Source organism: Carcharhinus amblyrhynchos, unplaced genomic scaffold, assembly GCF_965287045.1.
Source record: "Carcharhinus amblyrhynchos unplaced genomic scaffold, sCarAmb.v2.hapA chromosome_202, whole genome shotgun sequence".
In the NCBI taxonomy this organism is placed as follows: domain Eukaryota; kingdom Metazoa; phylum Chordata; class Chondrichthyes; order Carcharhiniformes; family Carcharhinidae; genus Carcharhinus; species Carcharhinus amblyrhynchos.
In genome coordinates this window covers 76,107-94,614 of record NW_027649942.1, presented here as the reverse complement: position 1 = coordinate 94,614, position 18,508 = coordinate 76,107, and the positions used below count along the sequence as shown (strand labels likewise).

At 41.5% G+C, this 18,508-nt stretch overlaps 1 protein-coding gene across 3 annotated transcripts in view; it reads right to left on the bottom strand.

Annotated features, from left to right (window-relative positions):
• Window positions 1-641: 641 nt before the first annotated feature.
• The window catches only part of LOC145338866 (electroneutral sodium bicarbonate exchanger 1-like), an 86,684-nt gene continuing 68,817 nt past the window's right edge, over window positions 642-18,508 (bottom strand). Inside the window, exons 18-21 of one of the 3 annotated variants that reach the window (XM_080183250.1) lie at window positions 13,444-13,541; window positions 10,040-10,153; window positions 8,310-8,353; window positions 642-3,368 (exon numbers count right to left, since the gene is read on the bottom strand). In XM_080183250.1, coding sequence (XP_080039376.1) covers window positions 8,329-8,353; window positions 10,040-10,153; window positions 13,444-13,541 — 237 coding nt within the window. In that variant the 3' untranslated portion in view covers window positions 642-3,368; window positions 8,310-8,328. Of the gene's footprint in view, window positions 3,369-8,309; window positions 8,354-10,039; window positions 10,154-13,443; window positions 13,542-18,508 lie in introns of those variants that run through there. The other 2 variants (XM_080183252.1, XM_080183251.1) reach the window with 2 other exon arrangements.

Sequence of the window (18,508 nt, the reverse complement as noted above, 5' to 3'; positions counted from 1 at the left end):
CGTAAGTTTGTTCAATTCAATTTATTTCATTGTGCACAAGAGTTTAAAACATTGTGATGTAGAAGATGTACAAATATTTAAGTTTTTTATACAAATAAATTATTGTAAGTTAAGGATTCTTTTGGTCCTCACTGTTGTTATTTTCACTCTTTTTTAAATTCTCTTGTACCAAGCAATAAATGGGACCTGATCCAAACCTCTTCTAGTGTTGCACTAAAATCAGATAGCAGTGAGGATTAGGTGATTCACCTCATTTTTCCAAGTTTCTCGTGATGAAATACTTAAGGCCGGATTCTCCAACCTCATCTGCAGCTGGGATTCTCCATTCCTGCTGCTATGAATAGAGATTTGGCTGGGCACCAAATTCTCCATCTTCACTGGCAGCAGTGGGGTATAGCAGACTGGAGAATTCTGGCTTACTTTTTGATAATACACGTCAGATTGGAAACACAGAATAATGGGAATCACAAGCACAAATGCATGTCCTACCATTCTAAAATTGCACATTAAAGGATCATTACATTCCAAACATCAGCTGCACTATAGAATTTTAAATTGATAAGCTCTTGTCGAAGCAATAATCAAATCATTGTATTTTAATCACTTTTATTTCTTTATAGAAATAAATTACAATTGTTCCATTCACATTTACATTATTTAAGTTGACAGAATTTCTGCTCTTGGTCTAAAGAGGCTGCATTTTATGACCTAATGCACATTGTTAATAAGACTTCATGTTAACATTTTGAAGAGAAATGAAACATGTTTCTATCATATTTATTGATGTTCACAGCAGACTAAGAAAAAGGAAAGAAAATCCATTCTAAAGTTTTGCAAAATGCAGGCCTATTTAAATAAGAGGAATGTTGTCTCTTTAAAAAGATACATTTCTTCATCTGTTACAGTTTAGGTGTACACTTATTTTATCTGCACCTCTATTTTCACTACAACAAGTGTGCAACAAAACAAAATACAATATTAAACAACAGTATTACCTGACTGTACAGCACTTTCACACAACAATTCTGCCAGTATATCATAAATAACTTTTACACCCATCTTGAACTGAAACTGCAATCACATTACTCCACTTAAACAATACTGTAAACAGACAATTAAAGACCTGGGTCTTCACATCTAAATGTCCAGGACTAAAACAGAAACAAAAAAATAGCATCACTAAAATATAAGCCATATTGGCATTTACTATACGTTTCTATTTTTTAGTTCAAGGGGTCTGTGGTCATCTTGTATAATGTCAGCTATTAGCTCATCCTTCAGATTTAAGCCAAAAAGCTTCTATTTGGTGGACCAGGTGGATTTGATTTCTGCTTGTAATTTTATTTACATAAACGTCATAAGACTATAGGTTTTCTGCAACAAAATAATCTATTAATATATTTCTTTAAGTCTCTTCTAAAATAAAATAATGCGTCTCTATTTCTACATGTAGTCCACTAGAAAGAAGCTATATTAAAAATTTGTGCCTGCACTTTTTTAAATTCACTAAGGATATATTTTCATATTTTTGTTTTCTTTTGGTATGTATTACATTCAAAATCATAAAATCATGGAAATTGCTTGTTTTGCTAGCTGTGTTTCTCCAGGAAATCAGACAAAAACAATGTCCTACAAGTATGACAGAACAGTACTGGATTCTAAAGTTGTGAACTGAAGTATTTAAAGTAATGATTTTTACCATCAGAATGGAGAGATTTGTTTTTATTGCCAGGTGCCCTCAACAGCCTGCAACCAGCACAGTTTCTGCGTAGTTTTAATGTTTGAGGACTGTAGTGGCACTTCAGTCCATAACTTAGGTCTGTCTATCTCAATTATGTTTTGGAGAGTGGAGGGAAGTTTTCCAACGTTCTCCCCCAAACTGCTATATTTTCCCAACTAGACATTTTTTCCCCTTTCAGCTGAAACTTTCTTGACTTTTAGGATTCAGGGGTATATGGTGATCTGCAAGAATACCAGACAATCTCTGCTAACTGTGGATGTTCCCATTCAACAGTATATCTAGACTTGCTCACCATTTGCCCTCAGCAGCTTAATCTGATTGTGTTTGGACCAAGATTACTTTCATGGCACTTATATTAGTACCATATCCAAAAATGGTACAGAGTAGAATTTGCATTTTTAATTCTCTCCCATCTAATGATTTTCTGATATTTCTTCCCTGACACTAAAGAATAAACAATAAGCACTGTATATTGCTATATTATTGCACTGGAACTTCATCATCTCAAAAATATTAAGAAACAGCTAACAGTTAATAAACTGTACTTTATGATACAGAAGTGAAATTACCTTACAATATATAGGTAATTTTAATATGACTACAGAAAGTCCTTTGGAGAATTTGGCAGTGGATGCTTTTAGTGGGAGCAACTTAGATCAACATGCAAGTTAAGTTTTACATACTTAGTACTTCATTTCACAGCTTATGTTTTTGCAGGTCTTTTAATATCGTACTTTTTAAACTAGTTACAAGTTTTCATATTGTTATTGTACAACATTCTAAAATAATTATTCCCTTCTGCAAAGTATATTTTGCTTCAGCGTAAAAATATTAACTAAATTTTGATTTTCATATCAATGCCATAGAATTGTTCCTCCCCACCCACCCCCAAGGTTCACACAGGGATATTACTGCCAGCAGGCTGGTGAGGGTTTTAGGTGACAGAAGCCTCCCAATTTCTATTGGTGAGGAATTCTTAGAGAACATTTTCAACACTATTATTTATTTCCCACTTAGTTTTTAGTAGTGGTTTTAATTTGTACTATATATTGCACTGCAAGTTGCTTTATTACTTCAGAGGATAACATTTAGTGATCAAGGTAAACATGGTTGACAGACAAGATTTTTTCATGCAGACATGAAAACATACATTGAAATGTAAAAAATCATATGAAACAGCACTGATAATCACACAATAATTGTGATACAGTACATATAACATCAAATTATTCTTACTGTCTATATGTCAAGCATCTCAAATTATATGCTGGTTAAAGGTTAAGGCCTTTCAAAAGGTCTATTATTGTCAGTCAGGCTTTGTATTACAAAACTGAAATCTTTTAAAAATACACAAAACTACACTGATTTTCTTTCAAGAGCTCAAACTTCTATTCTGGTCAAGCTAAACACTTGCAAAGAAAAAAAAAAATTGGACTTAAAAGTTCAGACTTCTGTTTGAAAGGTCTTAATGGGTACTTAAACAGAAAATGTGCTGCCTTCAATATATTTTGTTTTCCAAGGACGTTCCAGGATGCAGTGTGGGTGTATGATTGAAAACCTCTCTGTTTTAGCTCTTCCCTGAGTCAATTACAACTTCATCTTTCTCTGTCAATGTTGGGATTTAAACCTAAGAATAAACAAGAAAAATACATTGATATCATGCTACTTTTATAGAAGAATGTCTCAGATCACTATACGAGGTGGAAGATGATTGATTTGGTGGAAGGGAAGAGAAGATTGAAGATGTGATTAGTTACAGATGTTATTTGCTAATCAAGCCAAATCTAGAAGGAAACCTGTTGTACTGGTCATAACATATTTTTGCCTTCTGAAAACAAGTAGAAACCTACTGATCCCAGAAGCATAGAATTTCAGGAATTCGTTTGGAATCCAAGAAAAAAAATCTATTAACAAGAACACACATGATTCAAGTTACACAGTTAAAACAATCTATAAAACCTCCCCAAAAGTATCCACTTGTAAGGACACAAGTAAACACCTTCTTGGTGACACTCCCTCAGATTTTTCACACCTAAAATCCAGTAATATTGTACAAGGCACAACTGCTGACTCCTTAGCAAAGGTATGCCACACAGCTTTTCACTCTCTTCCAATCTATTGTGAAAATACAAGAGCATTAAAAAACAAGACTGCTTTCTGGAACAAAGATTTTCCTGAGTTCTGGATGGCTGCATCAGATTTCCCAACTTCTTTCAGTAGAGAACTAGTCTCAAGACATCTCCCCCAGAATCAACACAATTCAGCTCAACAGCTTTCCTTAAATATCCTTTCATTCTCAATTCCATTGTCCTTTGGACTTAGCTTTTCCAAAAAATAAAAATCTTTCATATTTCCCAATTACCTCTATTTACAGTCAAAAAAATTAATAATCTTCCCTGGTTTACTTATGAAATCTTTGTAAACTTAAAACTTATCCCTCAGCTCTCTCAGACAAGTTGTCTTGATTAGCCTTTCCCTGACCTAATTAAGTAATTTACACAAAGTCTTCTTTACAGAACAAGACAATATAAGAAATAAGTATACCCTCACAGATTTTTTTTTAAAAAAGAGGCCCTTGAAGGCAGGGAGATATAGCAAAGCAGTGACTTGGGAAAAGATGCAGAGGACAGGGGCCTAATGCCGGAAAGATGGGCTTGAGCAATATGGAATGGAGGGGATGAGGAACATGTTGCAATATTAAGTTGACTGAATTTAGGGTGCAGGCTGGTATATATACCTGAAGAGGATTTTCTAAATAGGGTGGGATGAAGCTATGTAGGGATTTGAAAAATGGGATCTTGAAATTAAACTTTGGGTTACAGGGAATCAGTGGCATTAAGACAGGAATTGGATTAGATTTCCAGATCAGCTGAAGTGTTTTGGAGACCAGTGAAGGCAGAATGTTTAAGACATTGGTTGGAATTTTCTGACCACTCACACCAGTGGGATCTTCTGGTCCCGCCAATGGTGCACCCCCACCACAGGTTTCCCAGTGGCGAAGAGTGCATTCAATGGAAAACCCCGTTGATAATGACAGAGCCAGTAGATCCTGCTACTCACCGGCCAATGGTGGGCTGCCTCTGCCGTTGCGAAACATATGGCGAGTTGGATGGAAAATCCCACCCAATGATTCTCCAAGTGAAGGCTGCATGGATAAACAGATTTTACAGCTGACATGAAGTAATGGAATTAGCAGCGAATGTTTGAGGTGAAATGAGATAGTCTGAAGGACAAAGGTGGAATCTCAGCTCAAAGCTGAAGATAGGATTGAAAGGAAGACTGAATAATATAGTTGATGATTCTGGATATTAAAGAACTTGGGCTGAATTCTCCCAAAAAAATTCTAAGTATTGAATTTGCAGGAAAACTGGAGTAATTCATGCTGTTTTCTTCAGTGGGAGTTCACACTAGAATCTCCCACACTGCACACTGCAGAGGCCACCAGCATGAATAGCATTGAATTTCAGGGGGCAGGGCCTATTCCCATCCAGGAGGCTAAGACCAGCGGGCCTCTGCGCACGTGTACTGGCCCCGAACTGTCAGCCTCCCATTTGCTAGCCAGCTCGATTGCTGATCAGCCTGGGACCACTACAGTGCTGCCTCCTCAACCCCTCCCCGCCTGATTGTGGCCACCCCCCCACAACCAGTCCTGGGCCAGAAGATTAGCGTGGTGGGGTGCGAGAATCACTCCAAGTTCTGAGAAAAGATGAAATTGGGATTATGTTCTTTGGAATTTAAGATTATGGCAAAGCTTAGTTTATTATGAAGAGTTTAAAAAGAGAGGATAAAATTAAAACGAAGTTGGAAATATCACAAGTTAACATGTAAATGGTTTCAAGAGACAATGAGATGTGCTTCTAAACAGAAAAGATTGAGCAATGTGGTGAGGCTGTAGGGTTGGATCAAAAAAGAGAGGCTTGTTCAGCACAACAGCCTTTGTTTGTGACAATCCATGACAAACAGGTCTGTAGAAAGTGTAAACAACTGGAGGATTTCCGGATCAGGATTATTGATCTAATACCCGAACTGCAAACACTAAGCAACATAAAGGAGGGGCCGAAATAGCTGGACACTTTGTAGGCTATGCCTCTTAGAATAAGGTCATCTGTTTTGGTCAGCAGTGAGGGACAGGAAGATGTGACCATGAGTGAGGCAGGCAAATGGACCGAGCAAACAGGAGCCTCAGACTTTGCAATCATCAGACAGCTTTGAGGTGCTCACAACCCAATTTGTAGGGTGGATGAGCAGGCTGGCCATGGTACTATGGTACAGGAAGCTGTTCAAGTGGGGACAGCAAACAGGAATGGACTAGTAGTGGGGGACATAATCTGTGGATTATTACTTGAGCCACATGCAAATAAGATTAGAGAGATGAATGTCTGACTCCATAGGAAACTATAGGCCCATTACCTTGACATCTGTCATGGGGAAGGTGTTAGAATTCATCACTGAGCAGGTTATAGCTGGCACTTAAATAAACTCAAGCTAATTGGGAAGCATCAGCATGGTTTTGTGAAAGGGAAATCATGTTTAACCATCTTACTTCCCGCTGCAGTAAACTCTGACAGTGAGCAAGGTCAGAGAATCCAGCCCAAGGATTAAAATTTTGAATGACAATGTAAGTCACTGAGGACAGCAAAGATGGGTGAGCAGGACTTAGTGTGGGGCCCAATATAGAGTGGATCAGCCTAAGCCAGATTTTTGTCCAAGAAATAGCAGTTGAAAATTGCTCCCATTGGATTATTAACACTAGTCTTTTTACCAAGAATCAGAATTAAATCCAAATCAGATTGATGAGATAGACCAGTGCCAGATTTAGGCATAAACTAAACAAGCTACATCTTAGGGCTTCACAATCCCCAGGGGCCTCACAAAATTTCAGAAGGCTTACAATGAAAAGAACATTTAAGAGCGGATATCAGAAAAGAAAAAGAAAGCATCAGCTTGAAGAGCAACTCAAAAAATTACCAAAAGTTGACAGTTCTTTACTCCAGAAACAGATAAGGATCCACAAACCCAAGGTGATCAGCAAAGTTCAATTATGTTTTCAATTTTTTTGTGGCGACCCAAGCTCCTGTTTTGGTACGCATCTTTGTGAGGCCTTTTGGTTTAACTTTTTAACAAGGGCCCTCCAAGCTTTATATAGCTTAGGGCCTCACGAAGTCTAAATCTGGCACTGGGATAGACTGATGCTCTTTGCCAAATATAAGGGGTGAAGGTGAAATCAATTTACATATTTTGAACCCAGTTCATGTGCAGTTAGATCTACAGCACAAAGTGTTAATTTTTGCCAGAATTGATATCCATTTAATAGATTGGTGCATGAAAGGGCAATATCTAATTGTGCTGATGCTGCCCTTCTGAGTTTAGGGTTGTTGAAGCAGAGCAGTTGTACCTGGTCCATGATGTACAGACTGACATGAGTCATCTTAATGAACATCAAACATCACAGGGAGCAATTCCCACAAAAGGATTCTAAGTATTGAATTTGCATAAATCACGCTATTTGTTTCAGCAGTTTCAAAATGAATTTCCCATGCTGAAATCAGACAATGGGACCTATTCCTGCTGGAGAGGCCAACAGCATAGCGCCTGAGTGGGCCACTGCGCATGTGTCTGTCAACGCCAATATTGGCGCATCCGCAATGGCCCCGCACTGCCGGCTGGCCAGCTTGATCGCTGGCCATGCAACCCCTGCATTGCCGGATGTGCAAACCTCCCCCATCTCCCAACTGCTGGGCCCGGGTGTGTCCAGGCCCAGCCCTGACCCCCCCCCCCCCCACCCCCGCCAAACACTCGTCTCTACCCCCCCCCCCCACCCCCACAGCAGTCCCGATCTCCTCCCTCTCTCTGACCCCTCCCCACCTGAAGCTCCAACCTCCCCAGCAGTCTGCACCCCCACCTCCTCCCCACCACAATGACCAGGCCCGATCGTTGACATCCCTCCCTGTGTCACAGATCCCAGTGCACAGTGCCACTGATCGCCCGCCTCCCCCCCCCAGAGACCCCACCCTCAATGGGCCCTGCCCCCTTTGGCAGTACCCTATGCCAGATAGGCAGTGCCAAGATGCCCCCTGGGCATTGGCAATTTGCCCCTTGGGCAGTGCCAGGGGCCAGGCTGGCACTACAAAGGTAGCAATGCCTAGGGGCACCCTGTCCAGCACCCAATCCCCTGGGGGCCTCAACTGACCCCCCCTTCACTCCAGAAGGGTCAGGCTGCCAACTTCCTGAGAGTGGGGAGCTATACTAAACACCGCTGAAGTGAATGAGCCAGTCCTGGCAGAGGGTTGGGGGAGAGGCTAGCAGGCATGGAGATTTCAGTCCCAGGCTTGCTAACAGGATTTAAGTGATATTTAAATGAGTTGCTGAATATATTAGGCAGCTCCACACCGATTTCTGGTGTGGAGCTTCTGGCGCTGGGAGAGTGCAGAGGCAATGGCGCCCAGCGGGAAGCCTGTGAAATGGCCTCCACACAAGTCTCCTGGCCTGTTGCACTAAAAATGCAGCGTGGTGGGATGGGAGAATTGCCTCCCACAATTTTTCCAAATAAAGAAACTTGATGACTCACCTGATCCAGGAATATCAATTTACGTTGATTTTTGAATGGAACTGCTGTAAAAAGGAAAAAAAAAAGACGGAAGATGACAAAGATGTTCTTTTCAATATTTAGGGAGGCAGTTTTCATAGTGTGCATATTGGACAGAGCAATCTCACAGTTCACCCAATGAAAATAGCAAAAGGTCTGAACTATTTTCATGCTCAGGCCTGATGTACCAGGATTGGCAATGTGTCAGTACTAAACAAGCACTGGTACATAACTTCAGAGAGGGGGAAAGGTGAGATCTGGTGATTTCTCTGCAGTGCCAAATGTTTGGGAATAGAAGGACACCCAAGTCACCTTCAATATGCGGGAAGATTTTATGGGGCTTGAAGAAGCATTCATAGTGGAAGCAGCATTCTTCCAATCTCCACAAAAATCAGTTCTGCAGATATCTTGAGGGTATCTGGAGCTGCTTTAAGCAATCCCTTTAAGGGCTACTGGTTAGACAGATCTAAGCCTAGTATCAACACGCAGAGTATACCGGACATACACAGCCCATCAGTATCTGGAAATGGAGTTGGGGTCCTACAACCAGTGTAGGACCTGATTCAAATGTTTTATTAGAAGCTGCTACCTGAATTGGGCAGGAGGTGCATTGGAAAATTAAGCTGATAAACTGGCTGACAGCTCTCAGCAGGCAGCACTTTCACCCTGGGATCCTTGATCCAAGGAAAGGCTTGCCACTGCTCAGTTAAGTGCATTCCCAAAAACTGGCTCTTGTTAGCTCTCCAGTGAGACCCCTATTTCCAATGTTAAATTCTGCCCAATGAGTTTGTAATCCATCTCCCAGACCTTAATGTTAATAACAGAATACAAATGGAGATAGCTAACAAGAATCTATACCTGACAAAATTGAAATTAACACTGATTGTTAAGCTTCTACTCTCTGAAGATGCTGACTTTTATTAGGATACGCAGTTGTGAAGATGCCCACTGCCCTGAATTACCTGCAGCAACATTTCACTCGCGTATGAACATAAATAACAAAGGTTGCAAAGCAATTTGATCAAGCGGGAGCCTGTCTCTTCAGATGACCACGCATTTGCTTTCCAGCAAGGGTTACTAAGTAGCAGGCAGCAGTGAGAACCTTGGCTGATCACTGCTTCTGTAACTAGGACTGAAGTCAGTTGAAGGTCCATCCTCCCACCACTTCTGCTAACCTGAGGTCAACCAACAGAGCACACCTCCCAACCTGGATAGTTCAGTTATATAATAACTTTAATAACTGAGGGAAGCTAGAACCCCTGGGGGTAATTTTCTGACTTCAGCACACCTGGTGCAGATTGCGTTGATCCATAAAAATAGTGTGTGGGCCTAAAAATCAGCTCCATGCCTGATGCCACATTGCTTGCAATTGTCCCAGTCCCTTTCTAATGCCACAAACTGGATTGCACCCAGAAAGGGCGAGAAGCCAATTAGCATATTTGAAGTCGTATTTAAATATGCAGAGTCCATTCGAAGCCAGATTCCTCCAGCTCCCAGTTCCTTCTGACCTTCAGGTGAAGCATGAGACCATCGAGAATCACTACTGGTCAGGGGGCTTGGAGGCAGTTTGGAAACATGGTACTTAGCAGTCCCCTCACATGAAATATGACACAAATACATTGCTTAAATGCATGGTGTCATCACAGATAGGATGGCTATATGGTTTAAGTTATAGAAATACTAAAGTTGCATTGAATGAACACTAGTGTTACCTTTTTGAAGTTGTGTTATCCTTGGTCTTGTTGCTCTCTGTATTCATGCTGAGCGCCTTCCAAACTGTAGATTTGGACATTTCATCAGAGATATTAATTTCAGACGGATCACACCTATGAACAAAGTTTAGCTGTCATAATCAAGAAAGAGATCATTAAGATTGTCAGCAGAAAATTAACATGCCCACCTCAAGTGTGCTCCTTTCCAGTTCAGTCACAAAATAAATGTCATCCAGACAATCCTGTTCAGCTCAGAACGGGTAAGTGAGCTGTAGGTTTGTTTAATGCCACTGTTGTGGTGGTTTTATCACATGCTGTTTTATTTTCACTACTGGGGAAACTTTCCCCTCTCAACTTCAGTTTGCAAGGCACTTAATGGGCCATGCAGCATGCTTTTAAAAGTGGACACCACTGCCCATGCTAAATTGCTGAGTTTTTGCAAAACAAAATGAAACTTGTTTTTAGTTACATTTGTAAGTTGTTTTGGCAGGAGTCAGCATGTCTGTGTGGCTGAAGTTTACCCTTTCACATAAAGCCACGGCTATAAATCGTAGGGCACCAATCACTTTATATGTCAGCAGGGAGAAGGTCCTCAAACACTGTTAGTAATTCACATCTAAAATTCCTTCCACATATTATTCATTTATTTCATTGGCAAAATAAGTGTTAATGTAAAGGAACTTGTACTGCATGTACTTGGTCAGCATTTGCCAGCTTTTTGCGCTTACTTCAAAATTGCTTTGCATATCAGCAGTCATAAGGGAGGTTCTATAGCCAGCTGCTGTAGTATATACTATCTGTTGGATGTGCTGCAGCCATTCACTTAGCTGACTGCAATAGCATCTTTCAGCTCCGTAACCTTTTGCACCAAGAAGGCCAAGAGCAGCAAGGTCTTGGGAACAGCATCACTTCCAATTTCCCTTTGAAGGCACACATCATCCTGATTTGACATTATGGCATTGTTTCATGATTACTGGGAGAAATTCATGAAATTCCTTACCTTCATCAGAACAGCAGCAGCAATTCAAGGAGGACGCCCATCACCATTTTCTCATGGTAATAAGCAAGCCCTTACCATTCTGGCCAAATCACCCCAAAAAAACTGAAACATAGCACAATGACTGGCCACCAGAATACACTGTCTGGTTATAAACTGAAATTTATTTTGTTCTGCCATGTCCTGTATTGTGGCTCTGTTACACAAGATTTTGAAAAATGAAACTGTAATTATTCCATGAGAATGAATGTTCTATTCAAGTGTAGTAATATTTCCATGCTTATTTAAATACCTAAGCCAAAAATATTTTTAAAATATAATGAATTCTGCACCCCAACCTTTACCACATTCCTAATTTCAGAAGCACAATACATACATTCTCCATATGACAGTGTAAAATCTTCCACTTCCAACATGAAAAGTTTTGTGAGGTAGTCAATCTGATTTGCTGCTCACTGTTTTAAAAATGTTCTAACCTGCTCCAGGACTTGGTGCATATGCATGTTGGTAAGTGTTATCAAATAAGCAACAAGAAGCACTGTTTAGACTTGAGCAGTAATGTCTTATTTACAAAAAAAATGCAGAAAGAGCTGAGCAAATGAAAGACTTTCTGGATTTCCCACACTTTCAATTTGCCAACCAGATGATTGAAAAATAGATCCATGTGCACTGTACAGCAGAATTAGCAAAGTTTTGCAGATTTCAGCTCATTAAACAGATGACTAACAACTGGCGCTGCAGCTTTATTGCAGTATGGTATTGACTCTTCAATTGTGCGTCCATTGCAATGCATTTTACTCTGCAAATGTTCTATTCAAGAAAATAGCGCAAATCCGCAAGTGATTTAGAAGTCATAGAAATCAAAAGTGGTCCAGTTTTTATACATTTTTAAACACATAGATCTGAAACATAATTGAAACAGGTAATTAGCCTATTCCACAAAGGAATTTAGGCATCTCTCTTCATTTGAGAGAAACAATTGGTTATATATAGCTGGAGGGGTACCTCTCTGCAAGATGAGGTCAGCCTCCATGAACTACCAATCGTAACACGAGGATAACAAATTGAGACAATAGCAGCCTACATAGTATTCCTTTTGCGCAGTAATAGGATATTGCTGATGTTGTGCGTTGCAATTTATTGTAATACTGCTGGTATCCAGCAGATTAAAATATTGACAGTGCATCCAGTACATTCTTGCACTGTTTTACCATAGGCATGCTATTTGTCGGTAGGGTATGAAGCTGCAAGACTTGAAATGTTTTTTTGAATATATTGGTTGGAGTCATGCCCCAAAATAATAATGCATGATTGTGAAATGTAATCACAGTGCTCAGAGAAACCTTTGGATAACAGGTCATCAATTCTGCTGAAACAAAAATAAAATACTGCAGATGCTCAAAATCTGAAACAAAAACTGAAAATGCTGAAAAAAACTCAACAGGCCTGGCAGCATCTGTGGAGCGAGAAATATGGTTAACGTTTCAAGTGTGCATAACTCTTCATGGTAAATTTTACTGGTGTTCTGTATGCTTAGAGAGAATATCTAATCTGATCTATTTACAAATACTCATCTTATTCAGATGTAAAAACATAATATATTAACCAAATAATAATTTATGTATTCTAGTTTGGTATCATTTGGGCGAATATAGAATATAAAAGCAGGGAGGTCTTGCTGCAACTGTACAGGGCACAGGTGAGGCCGCAGCTGGAGTACTGTGTGCAGTTTTGGTCGCTGCACTTGTGGAAGGATATATTGGCCTTGGAGGGAGTGCAGAGAAGGTTCACTAGGCTGATACCGGAGATGAGGGGGTTGGACTATGAAGAGAGACTAAATAGACTGGGTCTGTACTCGTTGGAGTTTAAAAGGATGAGGGGGGATCTTATAGAGACATATAAGATAATGAAAGGGATGGATAGGGTAGAGGTAGAGAGATTCTTCCCACTTAGAAAGGATAGCAGGACTAGAGGACACAGCCTCAAGATAAGGTTGGGGGGGGGGGGGGTGCAGTTTAGATCAGAGTTGAGGAGGAACTTCTTCACTCAAAAGGGTGGTGAATCTCTGGAATTCTCTGCCCATTGAAGTGGTGGAGGCTACCTCACTGAATATATTTAACTCACAGGTAGATAGGTTTCTGATAGACAGGGGAATGAAGGGTTATGGGGAGAAAGCGGGAAAGTGGGACTGATTCACTTCAGATCAGCCATGATGTTATTGAATGGCAGGGCAGGCTCGAAGGGCTAGTTGGCCTACTCCTGCTCCTATTTCTTCTGTTACTATGTTCTTATGGGTTAAAAAAAACTGAAAATGTTCAATGCAAACAGCATGAAAACATCTATACTCAACCACTAAAAATGTATGAGCTTAATTGTGAAGTATTAGAAGCACTATTGACTGGATTACCTATAAATATTACTCTTTACTGGGCTTTGAAGCAGTTTTCTACTTTCCATTGGTAGCTGCACACCACTGTCCGCTGGTTCCAGCATTTTCTCCGATTCCTAAGTGAGAGAGATACAAACACTGTACTAGATTTTAAAAAAATCCTTCCATAATGATCTGATAAAAATATTTTCTACATGATATGAATGATGATCTACAGAAATCCAGGGATATTATTATACAGATACGCAACCAGGGATTGATTTTTTTCTGTAGTATGAGGTATGTGGTTTTGAGAAATAAAAACCTCACCGTGGCAGAGTTCCAGTTTATTTCCACACACTATTATCATATGTAACCCTTCCCAACCCCCCCAAGTGTTAGAAAACACCAAAGTGTTTTCATTTAAAAAAAATTACCAAATATACTAACTGAGAACATTTCTTTGCCAGCTTTATTCAGAATTTTCCAAATTATACAAAAAATGAACGAGTTAATTTTTGTACCATAAACTAAAACGATCTACAAATTCCTTCATTACAGTTCAGAGATTCTAATTATTTATTCAATGGAAAGAATTTGCAAATTAATTATGTTTAATTAATGTTCTTCAAAAGTGAATTTGCTCAGACTTAAGAAGCCACTGAGGCAAGAAGGGGATCAGTGGATATGGAAGTTAATATGCAGAAGGTCAGTCTTTGCAGTTAGAAGTTATCTAAAAAGGAAGTAAGTGCCAGAAAAGTAAATTGGCCAACAGAACCATGGTACATGGCTTATTATTTTTTTTCTTATTGTTTTTCAAAGAGAGACGTGAAATTGTACAAAGAAAGTGAGGCTTATTTTCAACTGTTAATCTATATTCTTACTTATTCTTTGTAAAATAAGGCAGTTTAATGATTTGAGTCAGGCTTTCTCTTACTGAAGCACTTATTAGTTGTTTACTGAGAAAGACTTGGGGTAATTTCTATTCTATTTAACTTAAGAAAATATGACCTGAAGTGTGATAATGCGTGTAAAAACATGCATCTGAAAGATACAATTTTCTTGTTCAGATCACAAGAGGTCCTATTCCTAAACCTTGAATTACAATATATAATTAGATATCGGTCAGTATAGGTACACTGCTGGATGTCAAGATCGTTGAAGTGAATGACCAGCAACTGGTAATGGGTACCGATACAAAACCACATTATTGACAAGACATCTGGACGAAACTTCTATCAAGTAGCCCCCATAGAAAATATGATTTTAACAACATTTGCAGATCATGAAAGCTTTTCATGACATTAATGTGTTTCATTAATACAAACCAGATACAATGAGCAATTTAAGTAATGTGCAGCAGTTAGACTCAATACTCATATTACTGATTTTGTACCTTCATGTATAGTTGTACACCAACAATCTCTAGCTGAAGGTCATAGATAAAAGCAGGATAAAGAGATTTTACCTGACAAACTCATTCTCTTGTTGTGGTCTAAAATAAGGTTTAAATGATCCAGTGAATCCAATTATTCATGTAGTACTTAGTAGGTGGTGCGATGGCACAGCAGCTTTTCATATCATTATACTGTCATATTGTGGTAGGAATTGCAATTTTAACTACAATACCTGACATTGAATTCTCCATGATGGAGTCAGGGAGAAAAATAAACGGGCCCGATTTTACCAAAAATTGAAATTGTGGTAAATTTGGGTAGCAGGCCAGTAATGCGATCGGCACCTAAAACTGAGCAGATCATGCCTTTACCAACACCTGATTTGCGCGCGGATCCGTTCTGCACCTCAATCGGGCGGCCGGATGATTTAAATAGACTTAATGATCCGTACCAGAAGTTAGGCGAGGGGATAGTTGGGAAGGGGGAGCGGGGGGTATAAATCTGATACTCACCCGTGGATCCACCTCATTGTTCTCCGGAGCAGTGTACCTGGTGGCTTTGGTGAGTGTTGGATTTACTTGGAATCATTTTCTGACTGCACTTCCGGTTTGTGTGTGTGTATTTTACTTCCGTACCGGAAGTTAGGCGAGGGGATTGTCGGGAAGGGAGAGCGGGGGGTATAAAAAGAAGGTAGTGATAGACAGCGGGCAGCATCGGGAGCGGGCAGCGGAGTGAGTGGGAGTTATAAGGGCTTTGGCTCGCTGGGCTTAGAGAAGGTGAGTTGCAGTTTCTATCTTTCCTGGGTTGCATTTCGACACATACAAACCCAAGGGAGGTTGGGACATGGCAGGAGCTATGGGGAGGAACATAAGCTGTGTTAGGTGCCACATGTGGGAGTTCTTGGAGGCATCATGTCTCCCGAGGGTCCACATCTGTGTTTTAGAGTTGCAGCAGTTAAGGGCCCGGGTCAGGCAACTAGAGGGGCGTTTAGAGGATGCGTTTCTGGTGAGGGAAAATGAAGAGTTAATGGCTAGGAACCATGAGCAAGAGGAGGTCCCAGGGGCTGAGGAGCAGAATGGGTGGACAACTGTCAAGAGGAAGAAGAAGAAGAATAGTCCTGGTCCTCAGACCTCCCCAGTGGCTCCCCAAGGTTCATCAACAGGGGCACAAAAGGATAGACAGGAGGGCCAGAATGACTTAGAGGGACAGAAGGGGGCTGGCAATGTGATAGTGGTAGGGGATGGGAAGGTCAAAGGAATGACAGGAGGTTCTCTGGGCAGAGGCATGACTCCAGGATGGTGGTTTGCCTCCCTGGAGCAGGGGTACAGGACATAACGGAAAGGATAGAGGGAATTTTGAAAGGGGAGGGGACCCAGGCAGAGGTAATAATACACATAGGGGAGAGGGACGTAAGAAGGCGGAATAGGGCAGATGTACGTAGGCAATTTAGGGAGTTGGGGTGCAAACTGAAGAGCAGGACCTCCAGGGTGGCATTCTCTGGGCTGCTGCCTAGTACCGGTAGGGCTAGGAATAACGAGATCATGCAGCTGAATGCATGGCTGAGGGATTGGTGCAAGGTAGAGAACTTCACTTTTGTAGACCACTGGGAGGTATTTGTGAGAGAAGGGCAACTGTATAGGAGGAATGGGGAAAATTTGAATGGGAGAGGGACAAATGTCTTAGCAGGGAGGTTAGCTGGAGTGTTTGGGCAGGGTTTAAACTAATAGGGAGGGGGGGTGTGGGGGTGTGATTGATAGCTCAGTAGACACTGGGGTCGGGAGGGAATTGGGTGATAGGGTAGGTTTGGGTGAAAGGAAAATTATCAGGGAGAAGGAGGTTCTGAGAGGCACTGGTGGGTTGGACTGCGTCTGTTTCAATGCGAGGAGTGTGACGGGTAAGAAGGATGAGCTTAGGGCCTTGATGTTTGTGAGGGAGTTGGATGTGGTGGCAGTAACGGAGACGTGGTTACGTGAAGGGCAGGATTGGCAGCTGAATGTTCCTGGGTATAAGTGTTTTAGGTGTGACAGAGGAGGGTTGAAGAGAGGTGGTGGGGTGGCGTTGTTAGTAAAGGAGCACATCACAGCAGTGCAGAGGGAGGACAATACGGAGGAGTTAGGGAGTGAGTCGCTGTGGGTGGAGTTGAGGAATAAAAAGGGAGCGATTACGATGCTAGGGGTATACAATAGGCCACCCAACAGCCCGAGGTCAGTGGAGGAAGGTATTTGCAGAGGCATTTTAGATAGGTGCAGAAAGAATAAGGTGGTTGTAGTGGGTGACTTTAACCTTCCTGGAGTGGATTGGAAGGTGCCTAGAGCTGGGGGTACGGAGGGAGAGGAGTTTGTAAAGTGTGTGTTGGAAGGGTCCCTAGAGCAGTACGTAACTAGCCCGACTAGGGAGGGGGCTATACTGGATTTAGTGCTGGGAAATGAGCCGGGGCAGGTGGTTGAGGTTGAGGTTGAGGTAGGGGTAGGCGAACATGTGGCTAACAGTGACCACAAGTCCATCTACTTTTGGATAAAAATGAAAAGGAATGACTGCCGGCCGAAGGGGAGGGTTCTGAACTGGGGGAAGGCCAGCTATAGTCGGATTAGGAGGGAGCTGAAGGACACTAATTGGGAGAGGTTGTTAGCTGGCAAGTCCACGGTTGGTAAGTGGGAGATTTTTAAGGGCAAACTGAAAATATTGCAGGAAAGGCATGTTCCGGCTAAGCAGAAGGATGGGAAAGGCAGGATTAGAGAGCCGTGGATTACAGGGGGTATCGAAGACTTGGTCAGGAAGAAGAGGGAGGCATATGTTAGGTCGAAACAACTGGGAATGGAGAGTGCGCTGGAGGAATATAGAGAGAGTGGGAGGGAGCTAAAAAGGGGAGTTAGAAGGGTGAAAAGGGGGCATGAAATGGCCTTGGCTGATTGGATTTTCCTTAATCCTAAAGCATTTTACTCTTATATTAGGAGCAAGAGAGTGGTTAGAGGGAAAATTGGTGCTCTTAGGGACAATGGAGGGGAGCTATGTATCGAGACTGAGGGAATGGGGGAGATCCTGAATGAATACTTTACGTCGGTATTCACGAAGGAGAGGGGATTGGTGTCGTGTAGTGTCTTGGAGGGAGCTGTAGATCAGTGGAAGGAAATATCCATTACGAGGGAGGAAGTGCTAAGGTTTTTAGGTAGCATAAAAACGGATAGAGCTCCGGGGCCTGATGGTATTTATCCCAGGCTGCTTAGGGAGGTGAAGGATGAAATTGCTGGGCCTCTGACGCAAATCTTTGTCTCTTCTTTGGACACAGGTGAGGTCCCAGTAGACTGGAGGGTAGCTAATGTGGTACCGCTGTTTAAAAAGGGTAGTAGGGATAACCCTGGTAATTATAGACCAGTGAGTTTGACATCGGTGGTAGGAAAATTATTGGAAAAAATTCTTAGGGATAGGATGTATGAGCATTTGGAGCGTTGCGATCTGATTAGGGATACGCAACATGGCTTTGTTCGGGGGAGGTCTTGCCTTATGAATCTGGTGGAATTCTTTGAGGAGGTGACAAAAACGGTTGACGATGGGCGAGCCGTTGATGTCATCTATATGGATTTCAGTAAGGCGTTTGACAAAGTCCCTCACGGTAGGCTGGTAGAAAATGTTAAGGCACATGGGATACAAGGACAGGTAGCTAGGTGGATCGAAAACTGGCTGGGAAATAGGAGACAGAGAGTAGTTGT